Consider the following 16888-nt stretch of genomic DNA (forward strand, 5'->3'; position numbering starts at 1 on the left):
GGAGCGAGTTATAATTTTTCTAATGTTATAATGAATCTACATTGTCCTAAAATAATATTGTGGTGTAATTATATTACCTCCAGTTAATAATTGTTGTCCTATATAAACGATTTTAAAACCTTTACAATTTATTAATTTCAAACTCTCATCAATGCTGTACAAATGTTAGTATGTACGTTTACAATAGTATTAGAATAGTAAATAATAATTAACTGTAAAATTACTTGTTGATATGCGATGGTAGTAGGAAAATGAGTCGACCATGTTTGACGAGTATGTTAAGAGAAATTTGGAGTAAAAAGGTGATTAGTTCAAGGCAATTTTTATGCTTCAAATCATTCTTTATGTTTTTCATTAATTTGTTATTCATATAACTCGCCCTATTACCTATAACATTTTACAGAGTTTTCAATTATGAGTATTATTTATGTAATTTATACTTATAACTAGTGTATAGCATGTAAATGTAATGAGTAAGGAGTAGCACAAATTGTTTGAATGAAAAAGAATACCATAGGGAGGATCTGTAATAATAGTGTCAACCCATCCATTCGATTCTTTAAAAGGCTAAAAAAGATTAACTAGTAAATATTATTACGGAATATTTGATATCAAATCGAATAATATCAGGGATTAATAATTTGTAGTAGTTAAAGTTGACGAAAATATTCTTCTCATCTGTGAAATTTTATTAATTTGCAAAATTACCTGATTCAGTAGTGTTACTCTTAATATAAGAGATACCCCAACCCCTCAATATACGTATATCAATATCACTACCAATACAAAAACCACTAAACAACATTACAACAATACTATACTATTATATATTTAGTTTTATGAAAAAACAGTTGAAAATATGTGAATGAATGGATAGGTTGGAAAATGAAGAATGATTAACTGGATATGCTGATTACCCAAAGATGGATGATGAGATTAATGAGCCACCAGAACCAACAAAGGGATCATAAACTACAGTTCCATTCTTCACCTTACCCTATTAAATTTTTAAGGAGTAATTTTCCACATACTTAACTATATAAATCTAGTGTAACAGTATATATAACTGAAAAATTGAATAAATTAAAAAACTAACTAAATTATGGGAAACAGCGTAATGGAGTACCAAGTTTGATAAAATAAATGAAAGTGAATTATCAAGAGAAGTTGGGCCCAAAATAGGTCTATTAGAAAGACAATAATTGGTCCACCAAGGACTGTCATTACGCTCGAATAATATATTCCCAAAATATATCCTATCCAATTTCTTCTCACAAGTCTTCTTATTTATATTATATTTCTACACATTATTATTATATAATATTATTAGTAATGGTGTATTAATTAGTATATATAAGTAGTGTTATGAGAAAATACTTCGATAATTGCGATTTTGGTGATTGGATTAATTAAATTGACATCCCCAGCATGTTGAAAAATGGGTAATAATTTATCGAGGACTTTAACTATATCATCGGAATTCGATTTATTATTATACTTGCTATACTTTACGCACCAACTTTTACCCAGCAAATGAGCCTCTATTTCATCTTTACACTTATTTAACACACAGTCCAATAATTCATCATAATCCTCACACTCAACCCATACCTAAATACCCCGTTAGGTCTTATTATACAATTAACCATTAATATGTAATATTTCTTATACTGTATTAACTGCATATACTTAAAATTAGCCTAATTTATGTAAAATAATTGAAAATCAGTAAGTTATATTACAGTAACAAAGATACTTTAATAACTTCTTTGTTGAGTATTGAACGATCAAAAATAGCTTTAGCAATATCAATTGATGGAACAGTACCAAAGAGAAATACATTTTGATCAGTAGTTTCAAGTCTGTTGAAGTTAGAAATTGAACTATCAGGGGAATAATTACGATAATATTCAGTTAAAGATTGGGAATAGAGTTGGCAAGGTGTACTTTCATCCTTATAATATGATAACTTAAAGTCTTGAGCACTTACACCCAAAAGCTCAGCCACTGATAATAACTCAAACTCTATCAACTCATTATAATCAACATCCATACGCATACGAAATAAACATCTTTCCATTATTTTACACTATTTTACACTATTTTACAATTTATTCAATTAATATTATTATTTTACACTATTTTACAATTTTTCATTGATTTATAATATAAAATGTATTATATAATATTGAACACTATTAATCATATTAAATGTATTCAGAATTATTTAATAAATTTTAAAACAGTGTAAAATATAAAAATATGGTAAAAAATGTTAAAAATGAAAAGGATTTGGAGAGAAATAAAAATAAGTTGAATGATATTTTTAAAACTTTGAAAACGAATAAGGAAGGTGGAGATTCTAAGGGTAAAATCGCATCAAAAGATAAACTTGCAAAAGTTAAAAATACTAAAATTAATAAATTAAATGAAAGTTTGCATAAAAAGAAAATAAAGGCCAAAAAGGAGGAATACAGCTCAAATCATATAACTCAAAACATTCGCAGAAGAACTATTGATAATTTACCAATTTATACCATGGAAGAATTAAATATAGGTACAAAATCACTCTTTTTTATCCCTAATTTATGGACTATTTTTACATTATTTATACTATTAAACAAACTATTATATTTCTTACCTTATTACTATTAATAATATTATATTATCAATTATCAAACTATTTAAATATTAATTTAATGTTTTAAGAATTGAATAAAGTATTTTCTGGGCCAAAAAATATGATTTTTTAGGAAAAGGAGGCGATACGGAATTATGCCCTTTTGATTGCCAATGTTGTTTTTAATATGAAAAATTTTAATTCAATCATTTTATTGTATTTTTAATAATATTATTTTTAAACTGTACGTTTTTATTAATTGAAGTGTGTTACTTATTAGTGGGTTAAGTTTTGGATTCCATCTTATTTAATGTTATTATTTCGTAATTTTTCAACTTTTAAAGATTTAAATTTTAGACTTTTAGTTAAGGTATTTTTACACATTTTTATTTACTTTATTTAGATTCACATTTTTTAAAATTATCATTATTTTTTAGGGATTACCTTTTGATGTAACTGAGTCTGATATTAAACAACTTTTTACAGGCTTCAATTTATCCTCAATTCATTTCATCACAAGTTTCTCGTTCATGCGCTTATTTAATTACTAAGTTAATTAATTATACAATTAGTTGAATTAGTAACAATGAGTATAATTAGGGAGGAATAAACCACTAGGAAGTTGTTATGTATACTTAGAAGAGAATGAAGCCAAAGATGCCATAAAACTACTCAATGGCAAATTCTTCAAGCAAAAGTTCATCATTACACATTCACTATTATATTAATCTAATAATTACTACTATTAGTATTAACAGATGATTAGAAAATTGGAGGTGACATTGGATTTGTTGAAGATTGACGATAGAATACAATTAGTACATAAACCGGAATCTGTGGATAGATTTAGAGAACCTTCAAGATATCAATAATTTTATATTTAATGGTTGGATTTATGATTTTTTCAGCCCAAAGGGCATTTGTAAGATGTTTTACTACATTTTCAACAAGTTCCCTAAGACAGGGAATGGTATTTTTACACCAAGGTATTGCTAATTCAGTTTCATTTAGTGTTACTGTTGTTAGGTAAATATTGTGAAGTTGTTAGTTTTCGACAACTTAAACAAGGTCGTGGCTCAACATCTATACAAGTACGTCATCATGGTTTATTTCTCAGACAACCTACTCAGTTTTATCATTTCACTAGTTATATATTCTAAATCATCTCAATTTAGTGTGTTATAGTTTAAAACTCGTTATTTTATATTTAAATATCTAAATAACAACTCATGTTGATTTAGTTGGAGTACATGGACCTGATGAGTAGGAAAGTTTTCACACAGAATTATCCAATAAACTCAAGAGTTGAGAGTTAGTCCAACTTAATTAATGAGTGATTGTGTAGAAATTGATTTGGAGCGCCACAACGCTTTGGTTCAATATGTTGACGAGGATTCAAAGGAACTAATCGTCTCAGATCACAACTTTGAAGATAAATCCATTAACCTCAGTCTCGTAGGTCAAGGACACCAGTTTCTCTCGCGTACTAACTTACTACCACTTATTTTACTATTAATTTAGTTATTTGAAGGTTTAATTGTAATGTTATTTAGCGGGTGACGAGATTCAAGTTTATTATCATTCTGATAACATTGTTAAAGTCTCTCTTCCAAATCATATCCTCTCAAAACTCAAATAACACATTTTACAACAAGTGTAACTTGATCTAACAAAGTTCCTTAATCTTGCATCAAAGTCTTCACATAATATTAATGTTAGTTTAATATATTTACATAATTATCTCAATGAATATATCAGTTATAGTAATAGTGATAGGTTGATGGGTGTGTAGTGTGGAAGGTGTCAATAAAGAGCAAAATGTAGATTTTAATGTAATTTAATAAAATCGCAAATTTATATTTGTATATCTGTATTTATATATTTATATCTGTATAATTGTAAAACATATTTGTAAATGATTAAGGAGTTAATAAATAGTTTCGTTTCTCCTTCTGAGGGCGGAAATGGGAAAGAAGCCACCAATTCCTCACCCTCAGACTCTAAATCTAAAAATCCCGTGTACCAGTTCAAGTTAGTAATACTCGGCGACGCCTCAGTTGGTAAAAGCTGTCTTGTTGGTCGATTTGTTAAAAATACTTTCATGGAATTCCAAGAATCCACTATCGGAGGTTTATTTCCACTAATTATCATGTTTTCACTATTATCTAATTATTTAATTGTTTGATTGTATAATTTCTTAACATATTAGTTATTTTATGGTTTAGTTAATGATTAATTGATTTATTTAACCTTTAGAAGTTATTAATTATGACTTTTTAATAACAATTTTAGCTGCTTTCATGACACAAACTGTAAAATTAGATGATTGTAACGTTAAATTTGAAATTTGGGACACTGCAGGGTATATGCTCTTTTTTACACATTCTTTACATATACAATAATATAATAGTATTATTTTATTATTATCATGTACCAGTTTATTATTGATATAAAATGTTATAGGCAAGAGCGTTATAGAACATTGGCTCCAATGTATTATAGGTAACCCAATCAATAGTGTTAATATGTGCAGAGGGTCTGCTGCCGCAATAATTGTGTATGATATTACTTTGAAGGACTCTTTTGACCAGGCCAAAAGCTGGATAAAAGAGCTTAAATCTCACGTGGAACCTAATATTATCCTAGGTACTTATAACCTCATTATATTTTTCATTAGCACTTGCTGGCAATAAAGCTGACTTAGAAGATCGCAAAGTTGATACTGATGTTCGTAAATTTCTTTCTCCATTCATTATCTATTCTGGATTACTCCTTCTATTTATTTATTTTGCACTGTTTAAGTAACTATGTACACCATATTATCATTATTGGTATAATGTTCTAGATGGTACAAGATTTTGCGTCAGCGAATAATTGTTTATTTATGGAGACCTCTGCTAAAACTGGTCAAAATGTCCACAAACTCTTTACTGAAATTGGTATTTTCCAAATATCTAACTACACACGAATCCTTACCTGTTAGTTATTACTTAGTTAACTACATATCTGACAATTCTGTTAGCGAAATTGATACCGAAGTGTAAGAGGTTGAGTGAGTTCCATGATGGGTTTAAGATGGAAAACCGAACAAGTCTCAACAAGTTCAAATGCTGTAATAACTAATCAATTAACAATATGTTATATACATCATACTACTATTTTACATAGTTATTTATATGTATAATGGATGTTACTAAGGGAATTTTGATCTGGACTCACTTAACACCAGGAATGAATACATATAGGAGCATTCCATTGCCATGATCATAGACATTATATAGACTGGTATCATTCTTGACAAGCTCCACGGACCCTTCTGTTTTTTCGGTAATGATGGTGATATCTTTGGGATACATAGAAGGATCTAACTTAGTGGAAGGACGATGTGAAAGATCAGTGCTGAGGACCCAGCTTTTACCATCATACACATATAAATAATAGTATGGATCAAAGTTGAGATATAGAAGAGGACCAGAAGACTTAAAGTATAAAGACGTAGGATATGGACCAGACACATAACTCCACACACATATACCATCAAACAACAATTGAGAACACTCACTACCTAACAAATATAACAACGAGTCACTATTGGGATACTCAAGAACCTCACACTCCAGGGGAATAGACTTACTAGGATCAACAGGATCACACTTACACAACCTCAGATGTTTATGGAATACAGAAGTTACTTGACCAGACACAACAGGTTCAGAGACATGAGCTTTAACTACAGGTTCTACCACTTTGGTAACAGGTTCTACTAGCTCCTTGACTGGTTCCACTACCTCATTGTTTCAACTACCTTGGTTACTGGTTCCACTACTTCATTAACAGGTTCTGCTAACTCATTGACTGGTTCCACTACCTTGGTAACTGGTTCTACTACCTCATTGACAGGTTCTAGTTCTGCTACCTCATTGACTGGTTCTACTACCTTGGTAACAGGTTCCACTACAGTCTCACCAACAGGCACTATTTGAAATTCAGTTTCTTCTTTGTATTTTCATCTTTGTGGACGAAGAAATCGTTGGAAACGAGGCCTAATTCAAGAATAGTGATAACCTTATAGTTGTTATCATCACTAGATTTCCAGACATCTTTATTGTTATGTTTAATTTTCTTACACTTGACACCGCTCTTAAGTGTGAACCTATAAGCGAAATCGACTAGGCTAACTGTGTAATCTGGTGTCTTAAGTTCCTTATTCCCGTCGGCATAGAATTTAACTTTAGTAATGTCATGCCTCTTACTGGTTATGTCTGCCCAGGTATTTCCCTTATCAGAGCTGTGGAACAGTTTGAATCCATTGTTACTAAGCATTATGGCTACATGTTTCTCGTTACCCTCAGTCCTGACTCTTACCAAACTACCACTCACATTCCCTGTTGAGCTCCAAATTTGAGTGTTACCCTGGGTAACTTTACTGAACACTTTACCTGACTTAGGAGCGTACTTATGATACTTATTATCATCACTCTTAGAATAGTCAATCTCATTGGTACTCTGATTCTTGGCAATGTCAAGAGTAACCTGGTTAGTGGTAGTACCAGTTGTTACAGGTGCTGTCGCTGGAGTAGCTGCGGGAGTTGTAGTAGCACCAGTTGTAGCTGCGGGAGTTGGAGTAACAGGAGTTGTCTTTGGTTGAGTAACAGTAGTTGAAGGAGTAGTCCCAGTTGTAGCAGCAGGTGTTGGAGGTGTTGTCTTTGGTTGAGCAGCAGGTGTAGCAGCTGTAGTACCAGTTGCAGCGGCAGGTGCTGGAGATTTGGCTGGTTCTGCCACAACTGTCTTAGCCTCGGCCTTAGCCTCAGTTGCTTTAACTGGTTCAGCTTCAGACTTAGGAACTGGAGCATTGTCAAGTGGATATGATGGACCAGGTTCGATTGGAGCACTTTTATCCTTGGTAGTTATTTTTGATTTCCACTCATTATCTTCCATGAAGCAGGTATAATAAACTTTTTCCAAAGTTACAATGATTTTATCCTCATCCTCCTTATATGTCACGAACTTTGGATATTCCTTACCGCTTTCATGTTTCCAGACACAGTTTCCATTGTGTGCTATCACTTCACACTGAAGATCTTCTAAGACATAATCATAGTCATCAAATAACTTCTCCACTTTACACGTGTGTTCCCCTGATTTACTTGAATACAGCTTAACAAAGTCTGGTGCTGCAATCGACGGTTTCAATAGAGTAAACGTAGGATCAACAAATGATGGTCTTTCAGTAGCAGGAACAGTACCAACGGGTGTTATTGCCACTTTAGCAACCACTTCAGCTTCTATTACTGGTTTGGTTTCTTCAACCTTTTCTGTTGGTTTGGTTTCTTCAACCTTTACTTCTGTTTGTTTGGGTTCTATCTTCTTGACTTCATCAGCTTGGTTCTTCACAAAGAATTTATTTGTGGTAAGACCAAGTGTAAATGCCTTGATCTCCCTAAACTTTGGATCCTCATCATGTTTCCATAACACATCATCTCCCAACTTCACCTTCTGGCATTTGACACCAGTCTTAAATATGAATTCATATGATAGGAAAGCCAAATTTACGTTGTAATCAGACTTGGTAATCTCCTTATCTCCCTCACCAAAGAACTTCAATTTCTTCAAATCAAATCTATCACCAGTAACATCTTTCCATGCTCCGCCAGCGGGTTTTTGGAACAGCTGGAACATATAGTCCTTGAGTAGTATGACCAAGAACTCATCACCGTTAGGGAATTTCTTAGTCCTAACCATAGTACCAGACACACCCTCGGATTCCCAAACCAAAGTATTACCCTCTGAAACCTTGTCAAACACACAGTCGTTCTTCCTACTGAAGGTCTTAACATTATTATCATCAGTGAAGTCAAACTGATCTGTACCCTTCGTGGTCTCAATATCAAGACTGATGGATTTGCCAGCAGTAGCTGGAGTAGCTTCTTTGGGTTTAACTGGTTCAGCAGGTTCTGCTTTAACCGGAGCCGCAGTCACTTTGGTAACCAATTCAGCTTCTACCTTGGGTTCTATCTTCTTGACATCACCAGAGGCGTTCTTAATGAAGAAACAGTTTGAAGCAAGACCTAGTGAAAACGCACTTATCGTAGGAAACTTTGGATCGTGATCTGATTTCCAGACAACCTCTTGACCCAGCAACACCCTCCTACAATTGACACCACTTTTGAATGTGTGACTAAATGACATGTCTACTATAGTTACATCGTAGTCTGTCTCCTTCAGCACTGTGTCACCTTCTCCGTAGAATTTTAGCTTCTTAACATCGTGCCTCTCTTTGGTGATATCCTTCCACTCATTTTGCGCCTCTTGGAACAAACTGAATGTACGATTGGTTAGTAGGACTACAAGGTAATTAACACCCTTGGTTTCCTTAGTCCTAACCAGCTTACCAAATACGTCAGAAACTGAAGCCCAAATTACCTTGGTGCCCTGAGCGACCTTATTAAACAAGTAACCACTCTTCGGAGTGTATGTGATGACTCCATTCTCATCCTTGTAGTCAATCTGTTCTGTGGTCTGTTTCTTCTCAATGTCCAGAGTTACCTTGGTAGCCTCAGCCGGTTTGGCAGGGGCTGTAACTGCTGGAGCGGTGACTGTAACTGGTGAAGCAACTGCTGGATCCGTGGCAGGAGTCGTAGCTGTAGGAGTTACAGCAACAGGCTTGGATTTATCAGGCGGGATAATCGCTCCTTTATACTCTATTTTATTGTATGTATTTTTATTAGTGGCGATGTAGAATTCATTTTTAAGAGGATCGAATTGGATCATTTTGGTCTGAAATCCGGGATGTTGGTTTTGGTTCCAAAGCTCATTATCTCCATACTTCACCTTCTTACAGTTGACCCCGGCATTGAACTCGTAAGTGAAGGTGAAGGTGTTGTCATACCCGAGGACATTAACCTTGTAATCAGCTGGTTTAAGTTCAGTGTCACTATCACCGTAAAACTTTAGCTTGCTGAAATTGTGTCTCTGACAGCTGATATCACTCCACTTACCACTAGACTTTTTAAGTGTTACAAGGTTACCACTATAAAGCAGAACGGCTACATTATCACTACCCTTTTTCGTGGCTAAGGTTCCAAAATCGTCAGGGAACTCCCAGACGAATTCTCCCCCCTTCATAATTTTGTTGAATCCACAACCAGATTTAGCAGTGAATACGGGATAGTTACCACTCCTTGAATAATCGAACTCAGTGGTACCTTCCTTCTTCTCAATGTCAAGGGTTACCTTGGTAACTGCTGCAGCTCTAACCACAGCAGCAGACACGGGAGCAATGTCTTCGGCCCCTGGAAGACCCGCCACTTTCCTCATATCTATTTCCTTTGTCTGATCTTTAAGACTTGTGACACTAAACTTGTTTTCACGAAGATCGAGATAGAAGCCCTTAGGATACCCAAACTCAGTGTCTTCCGTGTGGTTCCACAGTACCATATCTTTTTGCATGATCATCACACATCTGACATCATTCCTAAATTCGTAACCATATCTACATTCAAACACAATTGGCTCATAATCCTCCCTAGTCAGTTCATGGTACTTTGAGGTACTCTCTTCCAGGGAAAACATCTTTACCCCGGAGAAATTGTGTTTATCATTAGTAACGTCTTTCCATGGTTGACCCTGGCCAATCTTGCTAAGGAGCACAAACTTTCCGCTCTCCAACAGAATTGAAAGATGTTTCACATCCTTGCCGGAGCCCATGAGTACTACTTTGAGACCATAGTCCCTATCTTTCGCAGACCATATCTTAAGCCCTTTCTTTACAATGTTAGTGATTGACAAATTGGCCTTAGGATTAAAGTGACCGAATCCCCTAGTCGACCTATAGTCAAACAGGTCATTATTCGAATTTTTACCGATATCAAGAGTAAAGCCAGTTGATGAGACCCAATTACTTCCAACCCTATGGGCGTGAACAACTCTATCATTGTTCAAGAATACGTTAACGTTTTTAATACTTGACTCAACACCGTAGACCACCACCTTGCTAGAACACTCAATGTCAGTTTTTGCATCCCAAAAAGTATTACCAGAAATACATCCACCGAGGAAGACATTTTTGAATAGGTATCCAGGTTTTGCCGTGAAAGTCCTCCTTTCACCATCATGGTGAAAGTCAAACCCAATGGTACTAGAGGTCTTACCTAGGTCAAGGGATATTTTATTAGAAGCCTTCTGCCATCCACCGTCTGACTTACAATAATGTTCGATCTGACCGTTATACAGATATATGGTCACATATTTGGTACTGGCAAAGGTGCCAATACCATCAGTGAAAACCTTGGTAGAATACTTATTAGGATCATTGGTCGTCCAGATAACTATTTCATCCTTGAAGATCTTGTTAAACATTGAACTACCCTTGGCAGTATAGATCTTAATATTCCTGTGATGATCGGTGGTAAAATCGTAGTCTTCAGTACTGGCCTCCCCACTGATATTAAGTGTTACGGGTCGGCCAGAAGGGGCTGCTACAGGAGTAGCTTTAGCTGGTACAGTAGCTGTAGTCTCTGGAGCCTTAGGTTGTGCGGGAGCTGGAGCTGCTGTTACCTCAGTACCCGGAGCTGTGACTTTTCCTTTATAAGGTAGTTTCTTAAACTCAGTTTTATTCTTCACAAAGAAAGTGTTGGAAATGAGCCCTAGATCAAACAACGTGATAGAGTCAAACTTAGGATCATCACTGTGCTTCCATACATCATCATCTCCAAGTTTAATCCTCTTACATTTGACTCCCTCATTGAACTTAAATCTGTAAGAATACTCAACGAGGGTAACTTTGTAATTAGCCTTGGTAATTTCTCTATCATTCTCCCCTAAGAACTTGAGTTTTGTAATATCATGCTTGGTAGAGGTTATGTCAGTCCACTTTCCATCAGTTGACAATTTTAGTAGTACAAAGGCATAATTATCGAGTATCATTGACACAAATGTACCATCCTTATCAACAACAAATATGACTCTCACGGCACAAATGTTATTTTTCTGCTCCCAGATGCCAGTAGTTCCCTTCACAACCTTACTGAACACTTTTCCAGGCTTAACTGTGTATGTATGACAGTTATCACTCTTGGAGTAGTCGAAATCGGCTGCACCAGCCTTCTTATCGACATCAAGGGTGACTGATGTGCCAGAAGGAGCTGACTTAGGAGTTGATACAGGTGTTCCAGTTGATGTAACTGGAGCCTGAGGAGTAGGCGCAGCTTGAGCCTGAGGAGTTGCAGTTGCTTGAGTAACCGCAGGTTCACTTACTGTAGCTGTAGTAGCAGTTGAAACTTTAGTATCTGGATCTTTAGCTGGTGCCGGAGCCGTAGTTGCTACAGGAGCTGCCTTCTCAGGAGTAACAACGGGTTCACTTACTTGAGGTGTAGTAGTAGCTACAGTAGATGCACTGACTGGAGTCACACTAGTCGTTGTTGTTCCTTTCAGTTCAATCTCCTTGAATTCAGACTCAGTCTTTAGTACATAGAATTTGTTTGAAATGAGACCGAGTTCAAGCATCTTAACCGCCTTGGGATCTTCGGTACTATTCCAAATTTCTTCATCTCCATATTTAATCTTCTTACAGCTATTTTCATTATTGAATGTGAACCTGTAAGAGTAATCTGCTATGGTTGCTGAGTAATCACTCGATGTGAGTTCCTTGTCACTACCATCTAGGAACTTCAGCTTCTTAACATCATGCTTTGTAGAGGTTACATCTTTCCATGTATTATCCTCCAAATGGAGCAGATTGAACGAATTGTTACTCAGTAGGACTGCCACGAATTTACCATCTTCATCATCTATTAATATGGCTTTAGTACCACAAATGTCATTTTTTGCCTCCCAAACGGTAGTTGTTCCCTTGGTAACCTTATTGAACACACTGTTATCTTTGGGAGTATAAGTGTGACAATCATCTTCCTTGTCATATTCGAACTCTGGAGTGGACTGAGTCTTAGCTATATCAATGGTAACTGGTGTGCCAGAAGTAGTTGACACAGAAGCAGCTTCAGGAGTACCCTCAGCTTGAGTCTGAGGAGTTGTAGTAGCAGAAGTTTCAGGCGCCTTAGGAGTAGGCGCAGGTTGAGCTTGAGTTGCAGTTGCTGTTCTACTTACTGTGGCTGCGGGAGGAGTTGTTCCGGGTGTTGTGGCAGGAGTCGTAGCTGGAGCTTCCTTTGGTTGAGTAGTTGCAGTTGCTTGAGCCTTACGAGGAATGATTGTTCCTTTGTAATTTATATTCTTAAAAGTATTTTCATTTTTGAAGACGAAAAAATTGTTAGAAACAAGACCAAGTTGAAACTTCGTGATGTCCTTGTATTTGTTATCATCCGTGTGTTTCCAAATTACATTGTTGCCATACTTGATACTGAGGCATTTAACTCCAGTGTTGAATTTAAATTCATAAGAATACTCATGGACAATGGATCGAGTATAGTCAGAACTAGCAATCTCTTTATCATTATCAGTTAGGAATTTCAGTTCGGAAACGTTATGTCTCTGACTAGTGATGTCTTTCCAGGCCTTGGTATTCTTATCCTTGTTAAATAGTACAAAATCACGATTACCAAGTAGTATGGCAACGAATTCATCCTTATTTTTTCTAACCAATGTCCCAGGTATGCCATCTTTGCACTCCCAGATAACGGTTGCTCCCTGGGTAACCTTAGTAAAGGAATGACCAGACTTCGGCGTATATATATGAAAATTTCCATCCTTTTTGTAATCAACTTCATTTGTACCTTGTTTCTTATCAATGTCAAGACTCACAGTCTTAGTATTAGTTGCAGATGCACTTGATTGTGATTGCGATGCATTTTTTGCTGGCTGACTATTGGATTGACTTGGTGTTGCTTGAGATGGCTGAGTTCCTTGAGTAAGACTAGTACTTGTTGCTTTAGGTGGATTTGATTGTGATTGCGATTGACTTGCTGGAGTTTGAGGTTGCGATTTAGGTGTAGAGGATTGGCTTTGAGATTCTTTTAATTTTCTCTTAATATTTATAATCTAAAGTATAAAATATATGTAATTGATTAAAATTTAATGTTTTGGTAATAGTGCGGAGCTAGCTCCATTAGCCACTTAGCCTGAATTTCCGAGACTTGCCTGATGAAGTGTTTAGTGGTTAGAACCAAATCGTTGTAAACAACAAACTTTATATTTTGCTTAAAAACCGACGAGTTTGGATGAATATAGACCACTTGCTTACTTTTAATTGTTTTGTAGTTCTTTTCGCTCTTTTTCTCGTTCTTAACCGCGACATTGGTAAAGAACCCACTCACAATACACTTCATTATTACATCATTGTAGTTCATGTTCGACCCGATTTCTTTATCTTTTTGGTTATTTTGTACGTCACCATTAACCGTATCACCATCAACCAGATTCAACCTTGTAATCAAATTTTGCAGTTGTTGTATAATGTTTTGTATTTGGATGAGTGATTTGTACTGGAGGTAGTTTTCATAACACCATGCTATTGAAAAATCATTTTCCTTCCACTGATTATACACATTCAGCAACATCAAGTGGTCACTGTTATTGTTGTAAAAGTTCTTGTAATTGTTCTCAGCATGTATTCTCCTATCCTTCGGTATGTAAAATATATTATTACCTAAACGTTGTGATATAGAGTTTGGATATGTATGTAGGTTAAAAGAGTGAATAACTAAATAAAAAATACTCTGAATGAGCATTGATAGTATTATAATAATATCTTCATGGCAGTTATGCTGAATTGAGAAAAGGAGGCTTTTAGAGTACATTGGGTCCAGTGGTAGTTCTGACATGATTTTACCTAGTTTTGTCAGTTCTCCAGAATCGTTAAGACATCCAAGTGAGTATATCAACTCCAGAGAATTTATTAAGCTTTCAGGGGTAGGAGGATCCATAAAATCGAAGTTTAACAAATCGTCAATTCCTAAAACACATTGCATACATACAAAAATTACAAATAAATATCCCTGAGAAACTACTTTGTAAAGTTACCTATAGATTTCAATAAAAGCACTACAGATGACAGATTAACTCGCTTTATTTCGGGCTCATGATTATCTTCCATTTCCTTATCATATGACAGTTTCGTATATAAACGGAAACAGTGGCCTGCTCTAACTCTGCCTGCCCTACCACTTCTTTGATTCGCATTTGCTTTTGAACATGGTACTACTATTAAACTATCCAGCCCTATAAATATATATCACTATAAATATACTAGTTTACATAAACATTTACATAAACATTGTATAGTTATGGATGGAAATGAATAAATGAACCTGTTTTAGGGGAATAAAGACTTAATTTACAAAATCCCGTATCAATTACGTATACTATATTGTCTAGTGTGATTGAGGTTTCTGAGATGTTAGTTGACAGAATTACTTTTCTGGAATTTTCTGGTGTTGGCTCAAATATTTTATTTTGCATATCACTAGGCAGTGACGAATATATCGATAGTATTATCAGTTCTCTAATATCCTTTCTATTCTTCAGTCTAAGCTCATTATGAACAAACATTACCAGAAATTACGTAACTAGTGGAGGAAATACATACCTTGCGATAAGTTCTTCCTGTATGTACTCAATCTCTTGTTGGCCGGGTAAAAAAACTAAAATATCACCGTCAATCGGCTGTGTCAAGTGAATTTGCAAAATTGTGATTATTGATGCGTCCAGGTAATTAGCCTCTGGGGTCTTTGTATAATATATTTGTACAGGATATCTTCTTCCAGGTATTCTAAACAGATTATTTAAACACCATTTTAACTATACAATAACTTAATAGGACAAGCTATTAATAACTAATTAGGATTAGTAATTTTAAACACACTTGAATATAGGTGCATTATCGAAGTAGAGAGCAAACTTCTCAGCTTCTAATGTAGCTGATGAAATAATCAGTCTAAAGTCATTTCTGTATCTGATCAAATCCTTAACGAGTCCGAAGATTACATCGGTGTGTAATGTTCTTTCATGAGCCTCGTCGATCATTATTACAGAGTAATTTTCAAGTGTCGGGTTTGAGGCGAATTCTCTAAGAAGAATACCATCAGTCATGTACTTAATCTTAGTGTTTGAGCTTGTGTAATCTTCAAACCTGATACAGTAACCGACTGTTGAACCCATTTTAACATTCAATTCCTTACTCACGCGAGTTGCTACCGACATTGCGGCAACCCTTCTGGGCTGAGTTATTCCTATGACACCGGCTCTAGAGTAACCGACTTCGTGCAAGTATTGCGGGATTTGTGTTGTCTTACCACTACCAGTCTCACCAACAACAATCAAAGTTTTATACTTCTTTATAGCACTTAGTAGCTCGGTCCTGTAATAGTAAATTGGTAATTTCTGCCTCTCCTGGAGTATTAGTTTGTGTTGTTTTCTCTTCAATTTCTCAAGTCTGCTCAAATACTTGTTACTTGTCCTTTTCTCTTTGCTAATTGAATCAGATTCGTCATCACTTGATGAACTAACGCTTGTACTTTCAAAGTCAAGGTCAGTTTGTACGATGTTTGTGAGGTTTACTTCAGGCATTTTAGAGTCCAGTATAAAGTTTATTGAATCTCCAACAAGATCTTTAAAATTACTTAAATCGCCAATTAACTTATTTTCAGAATCTTCTTCAAGTTTTCCTGCCTTTGAGTCCTCTTCTACTACCCCAAACTTTGTTATTCCATACTTGTACAGCTTACTCTCCCACAGGTCTTGCTCATTCACTGGCTTATCTTTAGCCTTTGAAAGCTGCTGCTTCTTCTTTATAACTTCTAACCTTTTCAAGTTATCCTCGTCATAGCTATCTGGCAATTCATACGTAATTACACTGGAGTCTGTAGGCCTAGTTTTAATAGCGGTTTCTGCCAATTTCACTCTCTCCCTATCAAGTTTAAGGGACTTTTGTATGAATTCATCTCTCCTAAGCTTACTATCGTACACTATTTCCTTTTCACCCAATTCTCTTTTTGCCAATTCAAGTCTCTCCTCTTCACGTCGTTCCAAATATGATCTACGGGCCTCGTCACGCAACCTTTTTAGATAGTTAGGATTATCTTTCAAATTCAAGTTTCGGCCCTTACTGGCCTCCACTGCCAAATCCATTTCATATAAATACTTATCATACTCAGATGTATCTACTCTACTCTCACCTTTACTCTTATCCTTAGTATTCTCAGCGGTATTATTAACTGAACTGGCGAAGGCACTATCAGATGTGTTACCTGAAGGCGAGGTACGTTTTTGGGGATTTTTTGAACTAGTAGAATCCCCTCCCATTTTTTAAATTAAGGT

The 16888-nt window shown here is 35.4% G+C and overlaps 7 protein-coding genes across 7 annotated transcripts; 4 read left to right on the forward strand and 3 right to left on the reverse strand.

Annotated features, from left to right (window-relative positions):
* Positions 1-8: 8 nt before the first annotated feature.
* Positions 9-2080, reverse strand: Trmt11 (putative RNA methylase family UPF0020 family protein; the record flags this gene model as incomplete). Its single annotated transcript, XM_061305034.1, has 10 exons — positions 9-46; positions 78-154; positions 225-387; positions 513-567; positions 599-678; positions 709-794; positions 918-997; positions 1097-1300; positions 1378-1611; positions 1757-2080. The coding sequence occupies 10 exons, from the start codon at positions 2078-2080 to the stop codon at positions 9-11; spliced, it is 1341 nt and encodes a 446-aa protein (XP_061161608.1).
* A 182-nt stretch (positions 2081-2262) lies between these two features.
* TpMuguga_01g02540 (uncharacterized protein) lies at positions 2263-2806 on the forward strand (the record flags this gene model as incomplete). The annotated part of the gene is made up of 2 exons (XM_061305241.1): positions 2263-2557; positions 2754-2806. The coding sequence occupies 2 exons, from the start codon at positions 2263-2265 to the stop codon at positions 2804-2806; spliced, it is 348 nt and encodes a 115-aa protein (XP_061161980.1).
* Positions 2807-2930: 124 nt separating this feature from the next.
* TpMuguga_01g02220 (RNA recognition motif family protein) lies at positions 2931-3492 on the forward strand (the record flags this gene model as incomplete). Its single annotated transcript, XM_061305198.1, has 4 exons — positions 2931-2990; positions 3058-3139; positions 3221-3317; positions 3387-3492. 4 exons carry the CDS (start codon positions 2931-2933, stop codon positions 3490-3492), a joined length of 345 nt encoding a protein of 114 aa, XP_061161981.1.
* An 11-nt stretch (positions 3493-3503) lies between these two features.
* On the forward strand, positions 3504-4468 carry TpMuguga_01g02225 (Elongation factor P (EF-P) KOW-like domain protein; the record flags this gene model as incomplete). The annotated part of the gene is made up of 6 exons (XM_061305199.1): positions 3504-3606; positions 3647-3711; positions 3862-3931; positions 3966-4103; positions 4174-4334; positions 4385-4468. The coding sequence occupies 5 exons, from the start codon at positions 3504-3506 to the stop codon at positions 4257-4259; spliced, it is 462 nt and encodes a 153-aa protein (XP_061161982.1). The 3' UTR covers positions 4260-4334; positions 4385-4468.
* A 67-nt stretch (positions 4469-4535) lies between these two features.
* On the forward strand, positions 4536-5743 carry RAB5B (Ras-related protein Rab-5A; the record flags this gene model as incomplete). Its single annotated transcript, XM_061305035.1, has 7 exons — positions 4536-4749; positions 4913-4982; positions 5084-5122; positions 5154-5266; positions 5298-5347; positions 5466-5559; positions 5643-5743. 7 exons carry the CDS (start codon positions 4536-4538, stop codon positions 5741-5743), a joined length of 681 nt encoding a protein of 226 aa, XP_061161609.1.
* Positions 5744-6595: 852 nt separating this feature from the next.
* Positions 6596-12124, reverse strand: TpMuguga_01g00640 (uncharacterized protein; the record flags this gene model as incomplete). The annotated part of the gene is made up of 1 exon (XM_761068.1): positions 6596-12124. One exon carries the CDS (start codon positions 12122-12124, stop codon positions 6596-6598), a length of 5529 nt encoding a protein of 1842 aa, XP_766161.1.
* Positions 12125-13638: 1514 nt separating this feature from the next.
* On the reverse strand, positions 13639-16873 carry dhx16 (Oligonucleotide/oligosaccharide-binding (OB)-fold family protein; the record flags this gene model as incomplete). Its single annotated transcript, XM_761069.1, has 5 exons — positions 13639-14525; positions 14594-14791; positions 14881-15098; positions 15159-15341; positions 15435-16873. The coding sequence occupies 5 exons, from the start codon at positions 16871-16873 to the stop codon at positions 13639-13641; spliced, it is 2925 nt and encodes a 974-aa protein (XP_766162.1).
* Positions 16874-16888: the final 15 nt, after the last annotated feature.

This window comes from Theileria parva, chromosome 1 (assembly GCF_000165365.1).
Source record: "Theileria parva strain Muguga chromosome 1, complete sequence, whole genome shotgun sequence".
Classification (NCBI taxonomy): Eukaryota; Apicomplexa; class Aconoidasida; order Piroplasmida; family Theileriidae; genus Theileria; species Theileria parva.